At 36.0% G+C, this 18,463-nt stretch overlaps 1 protein-coding gene across 4 annotated transcripts in view; it reads right to left on the bottom strand.

The window, feature by feature from the left end:
- LOC136828316 (protein amalgam-like) overlaps positions 1–18,463 on the bottom strand; it is a 453,878-nt gene that overhangs the window by 14,342 nt on the left and 421,073 nt on the right. For 2 of the 4 annotated variants that reach the window (XM_067086187.1, XM_067086189.1), the window contains 2 exons: positions 13,287–13,393; positions 9,955–9,969 (listed from right to left, as the gene is read on the bottom strand). In XM_067086187.1, the coding sequence (XP_066942288.1) occupies positions 9,955–9,969; positions 13,287–13,393 (122 nt within the window). The remainder of the gene's footprint in view (positions 1–9,954; positions 9,970–13,286; positions 13,394–18,463) is intronic. The other 2 variants (XM_067086190.1, XM_067086188.1) reach the window with 1 other exon arrangement.

Genomic DNA, 18,463 nt, shown 5'->3' with positions numbered 1-18,463 from the left:
AGAGAGAGAGAGAGAGAGAGAGAGAGAGAGAGAGAGAGAGCAATACTTTCCAGACCAATTTTTTTTTTTATTTCAACAGGAAGCAAGAGATAGCCGTAAAGTAAGAGCCATCCGAAGCTAACGATAGGAAAGCCATTTGGTATAGTTGATATAAAAGGATAGAGGAATGATTGGGGTCAGAGATTACGCGAAGTGTGTAGGGTCAAGATAAGGGGAAACGCTCGGCAGAAGCACCGGCACTAAATATGAGATTGGCCGCTTAGGAACTGGTCATCTTGGTGACCAGCGCTGCGTTACCCTCTAGCAATCGTGTTATTTAAAAACTCCTTGGCCATCCCTGCTATTTTTTTTTCGCTTTAGCACTTGTTTTACTTTTCGACATCGTTAACTGTCAGAGATATGTATTATATTTGTCATTTTCTGAGCCACAAAATGGTCACTGCCAGTTTCGTACTTTATGACTGCTCAGTGGAAAGTGGGCCCTCTTTGAAGGAAATTTCCAAAATAGCACTTCCTTCATGCAATTCCTCAAGAGGTTCATCAGCAGCACATCGAACTCCTCCCCTCACGTCACACACACACACACACACACACACACACACACACACACACACACACACACACACACACACACACACACACACACACCGCCATTCACCTTTATATCCAAGGTCTAGACCTTGTTTAAGTCTTGCAAAACGCACACTTTCTCCACCTGAATATTAAGACCCCTTCTGTTCTATTACCTCTTCCGCTCCACGTATTCAGCGTTTTGTAGTTATTTCTCCCCTTCTTCCGTACACTTCAGAAATATTCACTTTTCCCAAAGGTATTACCCCCCATTCTCTTCACATGGCCAAACCAACTCAGAACACAGCAAGCCATTCCTGCACGCACAACGAATTTTTTCCACTTCTGCATATCTCCACAAATATTGTGTAAGCAATTCACACCAACAGTTTCAACGCATTTTCCTTTCTGCATCCACACTTCACTTCCATAAAGGAGAGTTAGATCAGCAATCCTTTCATATATTCCAATTTTAGTTCCCATGCACTGCTATCTTCCTTGCTTACTTTTCATATATTACCTAAATACCTATATGATTTAACTGTTTCTGTCGTTGCAGAGCCATAGTAACATTTATTACTTCGTTTTCTGGGTTTCTTTTTACCCCCTTAGTCTTGATTTTGCCTTGTTTCAGTTTCAGCTGGCTCATCTTAAAAACAATTTAAAAGTCTTCTTACTTGTTTCTGCAATGTCTTCAGTCATCACCTTACCATATGCTAACTGTATCCAACTCACATTGCATTGATGACCTTTGATTTTATCTGGCAAGTTTGCATCTACATCTAATGACATCCACACAACTCCTTGCATAATTCTACCCGTGATGTATGTATATTGCCAATTGTAATTTCATTTCAAAATTACTTCTGTATTGTAATTAGGTATAAGGGTTTACTGTTTGCTTATGTGAATTTTTATAAATATTTTATAAAAAAGTTTATTTTATTGAAACCAGTTTATATGTAGACAGATTCATTGCCAGTTATCATAGTATGAGTGAGGATTATGGACAGAAATCCGTTTTCCAATGAGTTTAGAGTAAACTTAGAGGTACGTTGTTGATAGAAAACATAAATGACCCAGAAATAAATTTGATAAAGATGTGCAGAAATGTATGCTGGATAATTTGCCACTGGAAATAAATGTCATACTTTTGATGGATGCATATGAAGATGAATTAGATGACATGGCTGTGCTGAGAGAGAGAGAGAGAGAGAGAGAGAGAGAGAGAGAGAGAGAGAGAGAGAGAGAGAGAGAGAGAGAGGAGTCGATTCAACAAGGACGAATAGTGCAAAATACTAGGCCTACAGAAATATCAAACGTTTACTACAGAGAAATAATATTGAGGAGTTTAGCGAGAAAAGACTGTACATAGGGCGAGGGGAGGGGGAAGAAAAAGGGGTGGGGGGATGTGATATCTCATGTGATCGTATTTCCTTCGCTTTCTTACAAACTCTCTCTCTCTCTCTCTCTCTCTCTCTCTCTCTCTCTCTCTCTCTCTCTCTCTCTCTCACCAAATTCTATTATGTAACAAATTCTTTAGGTGTAAATACCTTCTAGCTAATAAGGAAGTTTTTGAATAAATTGTGCAGTCAGTATACTCTTGATAACAGAAAAGTTGTTTCATACTTTCTCTCTGTTACACACACACACACACACACACACACACACACACACACACACACACACACACACACACACACACACGGACTCTCTTATGAAATCGACCACATTGCAAGGCGAGATATCACGGAAATGACGGGGTTTTGGGAATGGAAAAAAAAAAACAAAAACAAAAAAACGAGGACGGAAAAACTGGGAGTAAGTATATAAAAAGTACTATATAATATACAATAAAATACACACAGACAATAAGTAAGTGTTCATATATACACGTGTAAAGGGGCGGAGGGGGGGGAGGTGTCATCCCCCGCTACCGATGTATATGAAGATGCTTGTGATATATCACATAATTTTATCTGGTTTCACTAGGGAAAATGGATTAAAACACTCAGACAAGATAAGAAATTCTATAGTACATGAATGACACAGGAATAATAATAATAGTAGTAATGATAATAATTGATAAAATATATATAAGATGTGAAGTATAATATAAACACGGGTTTACAGAGACGATTATCAAAAGCTGCCGCGACGAGTATTGGCGGCTTCTTGCGCGGGGTAGGGGAGGGACGGGGGCGGGGCTGGAGGTGGGTCGGGTGTCTGGGCCGGTAATGGGAGGGTTTAGAAGAGTCTTGTTTTGGGGGAGATGGCTGTTAAAGGTTACAGCGAGAGAGAGTGTGATCTATTAGGTCTTGTTTTAAATGGTACTTACAAGAAAGTTGCGTTGATTTGATTTGATTGATTCAAGTTTACTAAAACTGGCGTCGAAAGTTGTGTTTAAGCAGTGTTTTTTTTTTATTGTATTGTGTGGTTTGGGCGGGCGGGGGGATTGATATATGAATATGGGATGGACGTGCATTTCTCTGGTACAGGACTTAGGAGGATTTTCATCTGATAGGTAGGTCATTGCTGCAGTTAGCCTATTTGTTTAGGTGCAGGGTTCTAGGGGGTAAAAAGTTCTCGGGTAAGTCTGGAGGCCTGAGGCGTGTTGCATAAAGTCGAACGTAAAAAATGATGACATTAATGGAAGAGGCGTCAGGAACATGGTTCTAGTCGTAGATAATAGACTGTTAATATAAGCCTACTATTATACGAAGGCCTATGAATTATTTAGGCTTACTTCAGATGTGTGTTTTTTGTTCAGCTCTGTTTCATCAAGGAAATGGTCTATTTGTTTAGGCTGATTGCTATCACCAAGAAATTGTTAATGTGACGGTTTTTATATGGTAGAATGTATCTTTTAGCTTCATTTGTTTGATATTTTAAGGGAATAGGTTTCTGGGCATTAAATTTCGTTTTGGCAGCGACTATTGGCGAAATGGCCAAGTGACAAAAATGAGACATGTGACAATTTATTGGAATATAGATAGTAATGGAAGTCGGAATTTTGGGAGGTTCTGTTTTATAGAATAAGGGGTGGACAAGGCGAGCAGGGAGGTATAGTGTGAGTTATGTAGCTATGTTTTAGGTGAACTGGACAAATTCTGAAGCATTCACTCCTGAAGTTTTAGCTATACTGCCCTTCCTGATGGGATTTAAATGTTCATGTAGTCTCTTTGGGATCCTGGCTTGTACTTTCATGCTTAGGAAGGTCTTAACAGTATTACTTTTTTTTTTCTCGTTATTGTTTGCCAAAATAAGTTCACCTATAATATTTTGCAGTCTCTTGAAGTCTCTTAAAAAGTATCAGAGGAAAAAATTAATGTAATATTTTTATTATGATGAGTGTGATTTTTTTTTGGTGGTGCGGGGTGGGGGGGGGGGAATACAAAAAATTCCCAAGGAAGTATGTCTCTATCTGCTAGCAGGCTTTCCAGCCTGAATTAATGAAGGCAAATTTGCTATTACATCACATCAGCTACTGCTTTTAGAAGTTATATACCGTATCCCCTCTCAAGAGAAGTATCTTATTTTGTTAATTAAGTTTTCGTCCACACAAGAATGGCTTAATTCTTGCTTGACTAAATGCTGGATTGAAGACAACCATCTATACAAGATGATCCCAAAAAGCACTTATCGCTATGACAAAAGGTGGATTTTACTTTGTTGTGGCTGCTCTTAATTGCGTCTTCATTTCTGCCTTTCTTCTTGTATCTCTGAATCACACACGTCTCCGCATTTTCCTCCACTGAAGTATTTTGATATTTTTATGGATCTGCTTTTGCTCCTCTAAGAACTCCGTTAACCATAAGAGAAGCTCTCTTCGTTTGAGATTGTCATCGGAAGGAGATAGTTGAAACACATTAATCTTATTCGAACATTTTATGGAACACTTAAGAGCATAGTTTAGTGGACGTTCACAAGTTACGCAGGGTTTTATGTTTGGTGTTAGCAGCTTAAGAAAAAAACGTGAATGGGGTGTTAGGTCAGCTTTGTAGCGTTTGACCACCGCTCCTTTTAATCCCTAATCAAGTAGCCCATGCCCTTTGGCAGAGGCTGCTGTACTGGGTTGTACCCGAAGGTAAATTTAATGCCCAAACTTCTTAAAAATTTCATTTTTTCCCATTGGTGGTGACGCGTAGTGAAAGATGATACAATTACACTCCTTAAATATGGCGGTTCGTTTCTGTATTGAGGGACTACAATTGGCCATTTCTGTAAGACAGTTTGGTAGTGGTTAGGTTATAAAAATTTTTTTTTATTATAGTTTTGGAGAAAATTTCTCATGTGCTTTTCACTAGTCCTTTTTATGACGATTGCTGTTTGTCCGTGACGATCAGCATACTTCACTGTACTATACCACTAACTTCATCAAGAACAAACCTAAGTATTTAAAAAGTCTGTTCCTGATAGCTGTATTCCCAAGTTGTAAATTATGTAGCAATCATTTCCTTGTAATTAGCTTAAAAAAAGGTACAAGGAAAATAGATAGTTTTCTGGTGTTTGGTTGGCATTGATCTTATCTTGCTATTCAGTATGTTGCAAGAATGACCTAAATAGAAGCGGTAAAGGGCACATCAACCATGCAAGGGGATTGATGATTGGCATTTCTTACTATCGTGGACATTTATATAGAGATTGAGACCAGAGTCATGCAATAACGAACACATTAATGAAATATGTGAAAATATTTGACTGGCATGACACCTTTGAAAACGAGATCGCATCCTAATACTTACATTGTTAGAGTATTGTTTTATTAGTTAGTCTGTTGCATTAGGGTGTGCTTCCTCCTGCTGCTGGAACAGCAGGTAACATTTCTTCGGGGTCTGTTAGTGTGTCTTCCTCTCTGCTTTTCATTGTATAAGTCTTGGTTGTATGCATTGTAAGCATTGCTAAAAATTCTAATTTTCAATAATAGTTGTGTGGCGATTTTAGGAATTTTTTAATTTACTGCACAGTAGAAAATTTGGAAATCAACCATTCACTGTAGTAACAGGTTTTACTGTGTTAATGTTTTATTTCCCCTAAGTCCTCATGGTAATAATTCAGTTAATCCGTGTACCATTTACCTAAGAGGATGGGAAACAACAGGGAAGATATCATGTTAAAGAGCATGTCAAAAAGTACCATACTGAGTGGTATTGTTTGTCATTAGTGAAATGATCTTCAAAATTAAAGCATAAGTATATGATTTTTTACAAATTTTATTTCATTCGGCCACACAAGATTAGCTTAATTCTTGCAAGACTTGACGCTCGATTCAAGACAGTTTTCACAATTGTTGGTTCCAAAAGACACTTTTATGACAAGATGGGATTTTAATGTTTTACTTTACGTCTTTTTCTAGTAACAAGAAAATACTCGTCTACTTTTCCAAGGCTTCACCACGTCCTCTCTATAATGAATGCTTTGTCTCCCTGGTTCTCAAGTCGTCTCTTTGGTTGAATGTCCCACCCTTTAGACGTATGAGTTACTCATCTTGAGTTGCGGGATGATCAGGGTGACTATCCTCTTTCCAAAGTTCTTAAGAGAGGAAGTTGTTTTTTAGCTCAGTGGTATTTTCAAGTTTACTGAAGAAACTGGACATCTTGGATATAAATATTTTTTCTTAGTGTTAATTTTTGACCAATAGTTGTTTAATTTAATTTAATGGCTTTTCGTCATGGGTGTATCAGTATGTATGAATTGCTTGAATGCTTTTATTAATATTTCTTTATTTTTGGAATGTAAAGAGTGAGTTTCATTCAGTTTGAAAGCACGAATAATTATGAAAAATCTATGATTATCTTTATATGCAGTTTGCCTCATTGGCCAGAAATTGATTAAATATTGAAAATTGTATGAGGCCTGTTAGTTATATTGCATTTTAAATTTTGGGGGACCATGGCGTATTAGATTGATTCGGAGTGCGAGGAAGATAAGGCAGTGAGGATATTCACATTGTAAATGGTCTGTTTAATTTTTTTTTGAAGTTTCTGATGTATGGCCGAAGTTATTCCTCTTCGTAATTTTGTAAGGAAACTGGGTGGAAAGATGTTTTCCTTTCAGTAAAAGATATTACATCGTTTGCATAAAACATGAATAAAGAGCGGCCTTTTGTGCAGTTCTGACAGTTTTTAGTTAGTGTGCAGTATTGAAGCCAGGTTAATGTTTTTAAACATGCCAGTACTGGTACAGTACCAGTACCAGTAATCTTTTTAAATTTGGCTCTGTGCATGGAAATACGTTCACAGAAACAAATAAAATTATATTATTGGTAAGTACTCAAGGTCATGCTAATACTTATAACAGTTTATTAAAGAATAATGGTAATGTGCATTCTAATCTGATTATTTTCGTAATGTTCAAAAGTAAGGAAAACACCAGACGCACAGCAAAAAGTGTATTAATATAACAAAATGTCCAGCTGATTGAATACTTTGCATGTTATTTGTTTTTCGACTGATTACAAAAAGGGAAGTCATTAATAATTCAAGAATAGTTTGATGACTTTTCACTTTGTTTGTTATTCATTTCCAGTTGAATTTGATTGGCATAGAGCGTTGCATAGATTCACAGGATTTCTTGTATTTAGCGATTAAAGTTGAAGGCGCGTTCTGTTGACCCTTCTATGAAAATATTGTTCTGAAGCTGAACTTATATGAAAATGACTTGTAAGCGGTTTTTTCACATTCATACCATAAGCACAGTTACTGTTATGTAGAATGCTCTGTGAACAATTTAAACCTTTTTAATATGATAACTTTCAAAGAAAATATCAGATTCTTAAAATATGATAGAACTTCTACATTTTGAAATTGACATTGATTTTAATTGTTAACATTAGTGGAATTGGTATAATTTTTGTTATAATGTTGAAATCTTGGGAAGAATGGGAAGATTTTGCGTTCTTAAGTTCTACGACATAAGGGAAAGGTTAATTTAGTTGATAGTCTCTTTTAGGTTTTATCTTCAGTTAAGCATTGAATTTTTGTATGAACCTTTTGTGCAGGATATATAAGTTTTAGTTGATTTTAGATTCAAGCAATCAGACTGATGCGGATTAATTTTCAGGGGCTTTTGCACAAGTTAGAATATTTCTCATGCCGTGGTTACAGGTTAGGATTTGTTAGATCACAAACGACATAGGTAAAGATGCTGTTATTATGGCGACTGAATTGGATTTGCGTGTATAATAAGGCCAAGGTAAAATTACCTTTGTGAAGGGGACTTGGTGAAGATACCCTGAGGACTTGGGAAGTTGACATTGTGATGGGGACTAGTAAAGTTATCTTTGTGCTGGGCATAGGGTGAGGATTTCCTAGCGAATGGAATTGTATGAAAAATCTTTAGTTATGTGGTTTTCATGAAGATGCCTTAGTGAATGGAACTGAATGAAAATGTTCCATTTATGGGGATTATATGAATAGGTCCTTCAGAAGGAACGTTAGGAATATGCCCTAGGTATGTGAAGTGATGAAGATTCCTGAGTATTAAGGGTATAGGTTATTGTATATAGTAAAATTCTAGATCTGGAATGTAAAAGGATTGAGATTCTAGGTCATTGTATATATATAATAGTATATTGTGAGGGAAAGGTTGGGGATTAGAGTAGAGGGATTCACTTGTGGGATGGGGATACTCCCCTAACCCGCTTGGCTATAACAGTACTGTTGGGCTCGCCGTGTAGAGTTTTAATCAGCACTTCCAACACCATCGAGTAGGCAAACATCGACCACGGTGTAGCGGAATCCTGGACTAAAAATATATATAAATATACAGATATATATATATTTATAAATATATACATGTGTTGGAGGACGGGATCCGTCAGTTTGCCCAAACACGGCAGGCAGACCTTTTTGAGAGTGTCAGCGTGAGAGAGAGAGAGAGAGAGAGATCTGTGGGAGTGACTTTATATATCTCCTTTGTATTGGTTGAGTGGGATTCTATGGCTTGCTCAGCTTCTATCCCAGTGGTTTTTTTTTTTTATTAAGCCTGCGTGTATAGTGGGTTTGAGGGAGTGCAGACACTTCAATGTGTGGGTATAATTCGATTATGATTTTGCTTAAAGGGTTTTATTAGTTTTGTTGAAATTAATAACAAATGGTGCCTGCAACAATATTTTTTTTTTAGGAGCTAGTCAAGAAAATGAATCTTATTTTTACTGCTGTTTGGGGTTTGAAATAGAATCCTTTTTTCGGGTTTTATAAAAATTAAATGGAATACTTAAAGCGATTACATTCGATGCATGAACATATTTAGCAATCTTTGTAACACGTTATTGAGAGACATAACAGCAGTTTCTGTCTTCAGCTGTTAATGGTCCATCCAGTAATTCAGGCAAACAAAGAATTTTTTACAGTTAGTTTTGAATAAAGATACAGCATAGGAAGACCTCAGACTGTCAGGGATTTAGCTGATTGGTTATTGCATTTTTCAAACGAAATATTTCAGTTAATTTGCGTAGTGAAAACTAAAGTTTATTTTTCATCCGGTATTTAATTTAAAAAACCTCTCTTTAAGTTACAGCATTGTAAGTGACATGCCTTGAATATATGGTCTTGATTATTGTACTTAAAGGTATTAGACATCATTGGAGTGTCGGTCCCTCGCATCCCACGTACACCCCTCCTGAATATCTACGCCTGGCACTGCCCTTCTCCCTCCCCCGGGGACCCGAGGAACTGACCCAGCAGGTCAAGAGCTCGGGTGGGCGTTATGTAGACCGGGGGGCAAGGAAGAGAGATGGCCGTGCCAGGTAGGGTGGGGGGGAGAGAGCGCTTTTCCTCTGTGCTATTATACACGTGTCAGTGGGAGGAGTCTGTCAGTGTAGTTGTTAAGCTAGGTTGTGTGTTGTCTGTCTGATATTCTCAAATGGTATCAACGGGTATTTAGAAATCTGTAAATGTAGAAATAAGGACCTTCGAAGTGTGCTGGGAAAATTGACGTAGGGGTGTGTTGAGATATTCTTTTTTTATTGATAGGTATTTACAAGTATGTGAAGAAGGTTGTAGTGTCAATTGATATAATTTGCTAGTATGAACAGGTATTGAAAAATGTGTGAAGGTGGTACATTTATCTGTTGATATTTTGTGGTCTGAACAGGTGTCTATCATTGTGTGTGAAGTAAAGGTGTAAGCTGACTGTGGACTATCCTCATTCGGTATGACCAGGTATTTGTGCGTCTGTTAAGATTTTCTCGTTTTGGGTATGCGTAGGTAATGCGTGTAGAGTTTGCTCTCCCCACCACAGGACGATGTTATCTTCCTGAACAGCGTTATATAACAAATTACAGAAGCGATGCGTGCATGCAGGATACCAGCGTTGTGGAGCCCCTGAGAGAGATTTTGAGAGAGGCGTAGTAGCACCGCTGCGGTGGTAGGACACACTCACCCCGACCCATTGGCCCTGGAGGGTCGGGAAGACATCACAAAAGGGGGCGTCAGTGGGCTTAATCTGTTAGTCTCCTCCTCAACTCCTGCCGCCGCTGCTGCTTTTATTAACTTTATATTTCTGTGTATCTGTGTCACTTTCCGTCTTTACATGTGAAACTCAGTGAACGAACATTACTTTGGGTATATTTTGCTCTGATTTTATTTGACATATATGTGACAACTATTATTTTTTTATTTGGTTTGATTTACCTGTAATTGACGTTATTATACAAACCTTTTCGTACTTCAACAAAGGTACATTGATTTTTATTTTTTTTTTATTTATTGTCTAACACCATTATTGAAACATTTTGCAAACTTCGATAATCGAATTTTACAGTGCTGTTTTCGTCTCTGTTGTCGAATCGATAATTATTGTAACATTATTGTTGAAAATTGTTTTTATGACGCCAATACGTAAAAAAAAAAAAATAAGTAAGGCAAAGAAAATATAGTTAAGAACTGTTGTGCTTAGGCTAATTTACTGGAAAAAAGACTCAATTTCAGAATGACATACACAGGATTCACTGGGTTGAAATGTAGACTAGATACAAAACAAATTGGCAGCTGAAAAAAATTATTATGTTCTTGTAATTTTTCTAGCAGTTTAAATAGACATTTAAATGCAACGTTTATGATAATCTTGCTTTTATAGTGGTAATATTTTCTTTAAAAATTTGCCATTTAAGTAATTTTAGGGAACGATCTCTGGACATAGCTTTTTGAAATATGCCGAGTTATTGATTAGACAAGAAGAACTCTATTGAATGACTCTGTCAACGGCAAGTCTTTTCCCCTTGATAAAACTGTTTAAAACATGTGGAATTAGAGGTTTTAATTACTGTAATGAATTATTTCGTTATTTCTAGCTGTCTCTTAGAAAATTATAAGCATTTGAAGTCTTAAACATTTTGAAATGGTTTTTTCATTAGTGGAAGAAATAGGGTCCTTTCTTACTTGGTATTAAGATTTACTTCAAGATGATACGCGTTCCTTAGGATACCATGAAGTTGAAAAAATGCTACTTAATGCAAACCCAATTTTGTCAGGTTGTTTTATGAGATTTTCTTCCACTATCAGTATGTTACGAGCATATAATATAATTAAATTCCTTTAGGATGAACAAGATTGTATGTATAATAATCGTGAGATGATGCCTGAAATGAAGTGCCGTAAATTCATGCATATACACATCTTATTTTGACTCAGGTATCTTATTCTTCTTTAAATTAAATAACCTCTATTTTCATTTTCGTAGCTGGTTAATTAAAAGACTCAAAATCACGAGTTTTATAGGTGAAAAAATTTTTTTTTATAATTAGTTATTGGTTTTTGCGGTCAAGGTGGCAGCAGTGAAAAATATCTACATAGCATTGAATAATCTCGAACTGTAACTAATATGAATTGATAGGTAAATTTAGCCCGTTGAAGTCATTGACGCACGTAATGTTATCCTACAAGAAGAGACCAGCTAATTGTTTTTTTTTTTTTTTAGTATTGAAGTTAAAGTTTTCTATATTTTCTGAAAACTCCTTGACGTTTTATCCTGCAGTGTTTTCAGACACCTCACTATTTCGATTTGATTGGCATTATTAAATTCGTTTGACATCCTGCACACTTATATTGTAAGTAAAATTCCATTCTATTATCGTTTGCGTAGGCATTCTTTAAGAGAATTGACTCCCAAGGCTTTTTCTTGCAAGATGCGTTCTCCCAGCTATAGCATATTAGAAAAATACGTATTGGTTAAACCCTGAAAATAAGAACAAAATTAACAGCATGGGTATATACTCACATTCCTGAAAGTAATTGGGGTATATATATACGTACATTAAGAGTATGCATTATCACTGAATTGAAATACATGTTAAAACTAAAACAATATCACCTTGGTGTCCTACCTACGTGCTGTGGCTTACCTCCTGTAGCTAATTGTATTGTTGCTCTTACATTTACATGTAGATATTAACATCTGTAAAGCATATATTAAATGTACCTCGAAAGTTATTGATAAAGACCTAACAAACGTCATGTTTAAGAGTACTTAAAGGTTAATAAAATGAATGAATGATAAAATAAGAATGTAACAAACTATTGAGATAAGTGATTTACAAAATGGTCACCACATTTAAATACTTAACAGCTAAGGTTTTTTTTTCTTTAGGCTAGTCTACCTAATATAGAATACAGATATTGTTAGAAAAAAAAAGAGCTGAAGGGTTCTCCCGTACAATACAATTTCACAAACAATATTGCACGTGATTGTATGAGTAGAAAGCGATAATTGTAAGGTATTATAAGATACAGTTATTCGTATGTTTGCAAAGTGATGATTGAAGCTAATATTAGTTTAGAGAAATGATGAAAGAATCTGCTAATATTTGGGGTGGACATATGTACTGTATGGAGGTAGGGAAGTTTCAAAATTTGTTTAATCCTTAAAACACGTGGAAGATTTTTTTAAACAAATGGAATACAAAGAATATCTAAAGAGTGTAGGGTTTTGTTCACTGCAGTGGTAGAGGGTGTTTTACGGGAGGATTCCGGGTAATGGGTCTTATGAACGAAAGACATAGTAATTTTGTGACACATTGAACGAAAGACAGTGATTTTTAACCGAAGATTTTAAGTTTAGGTTGCTGGTATGCAGAATGTTGTGGTATTAAAAAGCCAAAATCCGTTGAATATTTCATGTATATTTTTTTGCAGTGGTTCTTTTTAGATTTTAAGTTCATGTTTTCTCAATAAGAATTACTTAGAATACTGTGTGAAGAAGAAGAGGCTTGAAACGAGAATAAATTAAACCTATTAGGTAAATAGAGGAGTTGAGGTAAAATAACTCTGGGTTTATTTGTTTTTGTGTTATGGAAAGCTGGATTTTGCGGATTAGTGAAATTCTGGTGTATACATGTTGGCATATGTTTGATAGAATTTTTTTTGTTATTGTCATGGATAAATTTTTCAGTATTTGAAAATTTAAACCCATTATACTTGTTTAAAAATGATAAGAAAACAAAATTTGATTTTAAAGAATAAAATCAGCAGCACACATTGCAAAGAGGAAAAAAAATATTACTCGCATCTTGAGATATCAAGGATGCCAAGCTAGAGGAACGGTTTACCAGAATGAATAAGCTAAAATTGAGAAAATAAGGTAAAAAAAAATGTTCCCGTTGGTAGTAATTATTATTGAAATTATTTTCCCAGTAAGAAAAAAAAACTCGGAAAGTAAAAAGATGAAAAAAATGGGAAAATGACCAAAAATAACCTTAATCGAGAGGAGACACCTACCCGATAACCTCCAAGGTGGTCGACCACGCAGGTGAAGGTGGCTTCTCTTCCCTCCGTCACTGTCACATTCTTTAGTGGCTCCAGGAACTCTGGTTCGTAGCTCACAACTGCAGGGAGAGAGATCAGAAAGGCATTATTGTAAATCTTTGCCAGAGTCCGTAAGGTGAAGATTATAAGTGTTAATGTTTACATTATATATCAATTTTAGTTTTCTATAAAAGAAAACTATTGTCTGTCCGTCCGCATTTTTTCTGTCCGCTCTCAGATCTTAAAAACTACTGAGGCTAGGGGCTGCAAATTGGTATATTGATCATCCACCCTCCAATCATCAAACATACCAAATTGCAGCCCTCCAGCCTCAGTAGATTTTATTTTATTTAAGGTTATAAAGTTAGCTATAATAGTGCGTCTGGCAACGATATAGGACAGGCCACCACCGGGCCATGGTTAAAGTTTCATGGGTCGCGGCTCATACAGCATTTACCGAGACCACCGAAAAATAGATCTGTTTTCGGTGGCCTTGATTATACGCTGTACAGAAAACTCAATTTCGCCGAAGAAACTTCGGCGCATTTTTTTTTACATGTTTTTTAACGTTTCGTCATCTGAATTTATATTATTAATTGTTGGCGTCGGATATATTTTCATGTACCAGTAATTTTTATTTTTTTTGTAAATTTTTATCATTACTGGGGCCCTCAGATTTTTTCCCATATTGGAAAGGAAAGGACCTCTCGCTAGTCTGAACAGTAGACCATAGAGCATGTCACACTGATTCACTTTTCACGGACAATTACCTATTTTTGTACCGAAAAAAAAATCAACTTTCAGTTGTATGAATAAAAACAGTTTAAAACTTGGAAGTTTTAATTTTCGTGCTCTAAACTGACCCATCAGTTAAGGAAATTGGTGTAAAGATGCTGAAATTAAGATTATTGAAGGGGTCAGATCTAAAGGGTGAGATTTTCATAATTTCCTACTTCTTGTTTTGTGTGTGTGTGTGTGTGTGTGTGTGTGTGTGTGTGTGTGTGTGTGTTCGGGCCTGGGGAAGGTCGCGTTGTTTTGAAATTTGGGTAGCAAATAGAGTAGAGTTTTCTGTTTTGCTTAACTAAAAAAATTAATAGGTTCGTCTTTTATTGGTTTCACTGGTGTGTCATATTGCTCTCTCTCTCTCTCTCTCTCTCTCTCTCTCTCTCTCTCTCTCTCTCTCTCTCTCTCTTCTCAGGTGAGGGTTTGAGGACTTACGTTTCAAACAGTAGAATTATACGGAGATGACCTAACTTTAAGTATTGTTAGTATACTCGATTTTGCTTTACGAAACATGTCTTCATTGGACTTTGGGATATCTGAATTTAGCCTCTTCGCTTTTGAGTAGTTCGTTAAAATTTGAAGTATGATGTTATGGTATATTGTGTGAGCGTTTTAAGAAAAATCTGTGTAGCTGGTGCTTCCTAGGTTGATTTGGGTTGCTCGTAAGTTTCGTGGGTGTTGATGTAAAAAGGTTACAGACAAAAAGTAACTCTCTCTCTCTCTCTCTCTCTCTCTCTCTCTCTCTCTCTCTCTCTCTCTCTCTCTCTCTCTCTCTCTCTCCGTGCATGGATAACACCCACCCACGTTTTTCACTTTCATCATTTTTTTGGCCTGATTTGCATTATTGACCGTACATGCATTATATATATATGCGTATACACATACATAATTTTAAGTACATCATACACATGTGATTGTTAAGATTAACCATTTCACAAAGCAAAATCATAAAAAAGATACTTATACTTTGAAGTTGTCAAAGGCCTGACCGACCAGAGCTTTCCCACATTGAAGATAGCGTTAGATTAAGCCTTAACGGTTATACAGCGATTAATTTTGCATGATATAATATCCTCAGCTACGGGCATTGCTTGTGGAAGTTATCGTCTCCCGGTGCTTACGGCTTTGAGTAAGGCTTTTACTTAAAAAGGGCCGGGAATCTTCTTTCCGTTTCTAAGAATAGTCTTTACTATAGATACAGCAGTATGAATGTCTTACGGGTTGTATAACAGTTGTTTGGCTTTGCGCTTCTTTACCGCTATACTCTCATGTGAATAAGCTAAAAAACTCTTTGAGATCGATAGGAGTGTAAGAAGAAAACGTGCGTTTTTCATATTCCCGTTATTGACTGATAAGGCGGCTGTCTCGCTCATTTGTAGTGTGTTGAATGCTATAGATTGCGTGCAAAGAGAGAGTGTGTTTTTTTTATTAGATTGAGATTAGGGAAGAGATTGTAAAGGATGTAAGCTTTATCTGTGAAAAAGCATCAGATCCACAGAGCTGCTTCTTTTTACCTCTGGCTCAAGGTTTCTTAAGCATACTTTAGATTGCTGGACCTCCACTGCATATTCCGTTCTATTCACAGTTATCTCATAATACATACATACATACATACATCCATACATACATATATATTATATAAATATCTATACATAAAATATATATATTTATATATACTGTATATATATATATGTATAAAATAAAAGAAAAGAGATAGAGATAGAGAGAGAGAAATAGTGCCAGATTTTTATTGCTCCATCAGATAACCGGATCATTCAGTCTTATTCATTATTGTCTTTATGCTTCCTTATAGGGAGAGAGCTATCTTTCCCAAATGCTTAGATACACATTTTTTATTGCCTTTCACCTTTGTCTCATGTCTTTCACATTTTTTTATCGCTTTTCCGTACACGCCCTTTTTGCCACGAGTTTTTCTTATTATTTTTGTTCGTATCCGTGTGCTTCCCACACGCTGGTGTTGCAACGCTTTTTAACATTTTCGTTATTTCCCTATGTTATGGCTCTTCCATTTAATTTTGCCTTCTTCTTGAGGAAGTTTTGCGAAAGTTCGGTGCTACCTAAAACAATTCACCTTGTAATTATGTATTTCTTTCTGTATTTGGTTTTACCGGTAATTTCTTTCAACTGAATACAGTGTTGTGTGGAAGCTTTAATTTAAAGTCAGTGGCTTCTGTAGGCTTTGTCCGTATGAATAGGGTCTGTCTTCTGAATAATAATAATAATAATAATAATAATAATAATAATAATAATAATAATAATAATAATAATTATTTTTCATTATTTTGCATATGGTTACCTTTATTTCACTGATTCCTATACATGTTTTCCAAATAATCGATCTTCTTGTCCTAATTTCTTTATTAATGCTTTTTGTCATGTTTTATTTTGGTTTTATTTTGCATTTGCTTTTCTTTATAAATTTCCTTATAACATGTCTTTTTCCAAGGAACGTTTCGTTGTCCCCTTCTCATATTCTCTCCGTTTCTGTGGGTCATTTTTTTTTCTACAGGTCCATTTTCATGTTTTTTCTATGTACTGTTCTTTGCCCTGTTTCCTAATGCTCGCCCCTTTTTCAGTGTTTTTTCGTCCAGTTTCTTTATTCCTCTCTTTCGTCCATATACTTTTCTTTGGCAAGAATCCTTACTCTCGTCCTTTTCCTATTTTCCCTTTCCCCCATATCTTTGCTCCTGTTCTTTGTCTGTTTACTCTTTTTTGCACAGTAACCTTACTCTCGTCTTTTTTCCATTCTTTCCTGTGCCCCATTTCATCGTTCCTGCTCTTTGTCCACTTAATTTTCTTTCCTTACTCTTGGCGTTTTTCCATTCTGTCCTTTGTCCCATTTCTTCATTCTTGTTCTTTGTCCACGTATTTTCTTTCTCTTTTTCTTACTCTTGGCGTTTTTCCATTCTGTCCTTTGTCCCATTTCTTCGTTACTGTTCTTTGTCCACGTACTTTTCTTTTTTCTCCTTACTCTTGGCGTTTTTCCATTCTGTCCTTTGTCCCATTTCTTCATTCTTGCTCTTTGTCCATGTACTTTTCTTTATCTTTTCCTTACTCTTGGCGTTTTTCCATTCTGTCCTTTGTCCCATTTCTTCGTTCCTGTTCTTTGTCCACGTACTTTTCTTTGCGCAGCATCCTCGCTCTCGTCCTTTTTTGCATCCTTTCCTTTGTCCCATTTCTTCGTTTTTCGTCCACGCACTTTTCTTTTCCTTCCTTACTCCCGGCATTTTTCCATTCTTTCTTCCCTCCCACCCGAAGGCACTCAGGCGGCCACAAGGCGTGACGAGATGGCCCGTGAGTAAAATTCTCCGCCTTCTCGACTTACACTTCCCAGGAGGACCGGCTGCCACCCTATACCCCCAAGGGACGCCCCTCCATGACTTTACTTCCAGGAGTCTCTCTCTCTCTCTCTCTCTCTCTCTCTCTCTCTCTCTCTCTCTCTCTCTCTCTCTCTCTCTCCTTTTTCTTCTTTTTACAATCGTGGCGTTGTGGGGGCCGTATATCTTTTCTTCTTTTATTATTATTATTATTATTATTATTATTATTATTATTATTATTATTATTATTATTATTATTCTCTCTCTCTCTCTCTGCTCCTTTTTCTTCTTTTTACAATCGTGGTGTTGTGGGGACCGTATATCTTTTCTTCTTTTATTATTATTATTATTATTGTTATTATTATTATTATTATTATTATTATGATGATGATGATGATGATGATGATGATTTGCATAAAGATATTTAGCTTGTGGCCCATATGTTTTTCATACTGTGTTTATCATGACAACAAGGCTTTTTCAATGTTTTCATATTGAATTTCATCTCCTGGGAGGGAGCTGCCTTTCAAAGAAAGGACAGTTTCCCTTTCTTTTTTAATGGTCCATTCAATATGTGGAGCATTGTGACAGTAGCTAGTAACCATTTTGAGGGCGGGGTGAAATATAATATATATATATATATATATATATATATATATATATATATATATATATATATATATATATATATATATATATATATACATACATACATACATACATACATACATACATACATACATACATACATACATACATACATACATACAGACATACATACATACACTTTAGAAAAGAAGGGAGTCAGCTTAAATTCTTAGTCCCCAATTGTTTGATCTTTGCTCTTCCTAGCTCCTGCTTTTTACACCTTAAATCTGTTAGATCACGGATGTGGCTTCATAAAGGCTTTATATATTTTGCTACCATCTTGCCTATCATACTGATGCTTTGTTACCATCTCTCAAGTTTCGGAAATAGATCAATCGGCGAAATTTTGTCAGAATCTACAACACTTTCAATGGTTCCAAT

Source organism: Macrobrachium rosenbergii, chromosome 42 (genome assembly GCF_040412425.1).
Source record: "Macrobrachium rosenbergii isolate ZJJX-2024 chromosome 42, ASM4041242v1, whole genome shotgun sequence".
In the NCBI taxonomy this organism is placed as follows: domain Eukaryota; kingdom Metazoa; phylum Arthropoda; class Malacostraca; order Decapoda; family Palaemonidae; genus Macrobrachium; species Macrobrachium rosenbergii.
The sequence above is the reverse complement of the archived record's forward strand: the minus strand, read 5'-3'. Positions and strand labels throughout refer to the sequence as shown.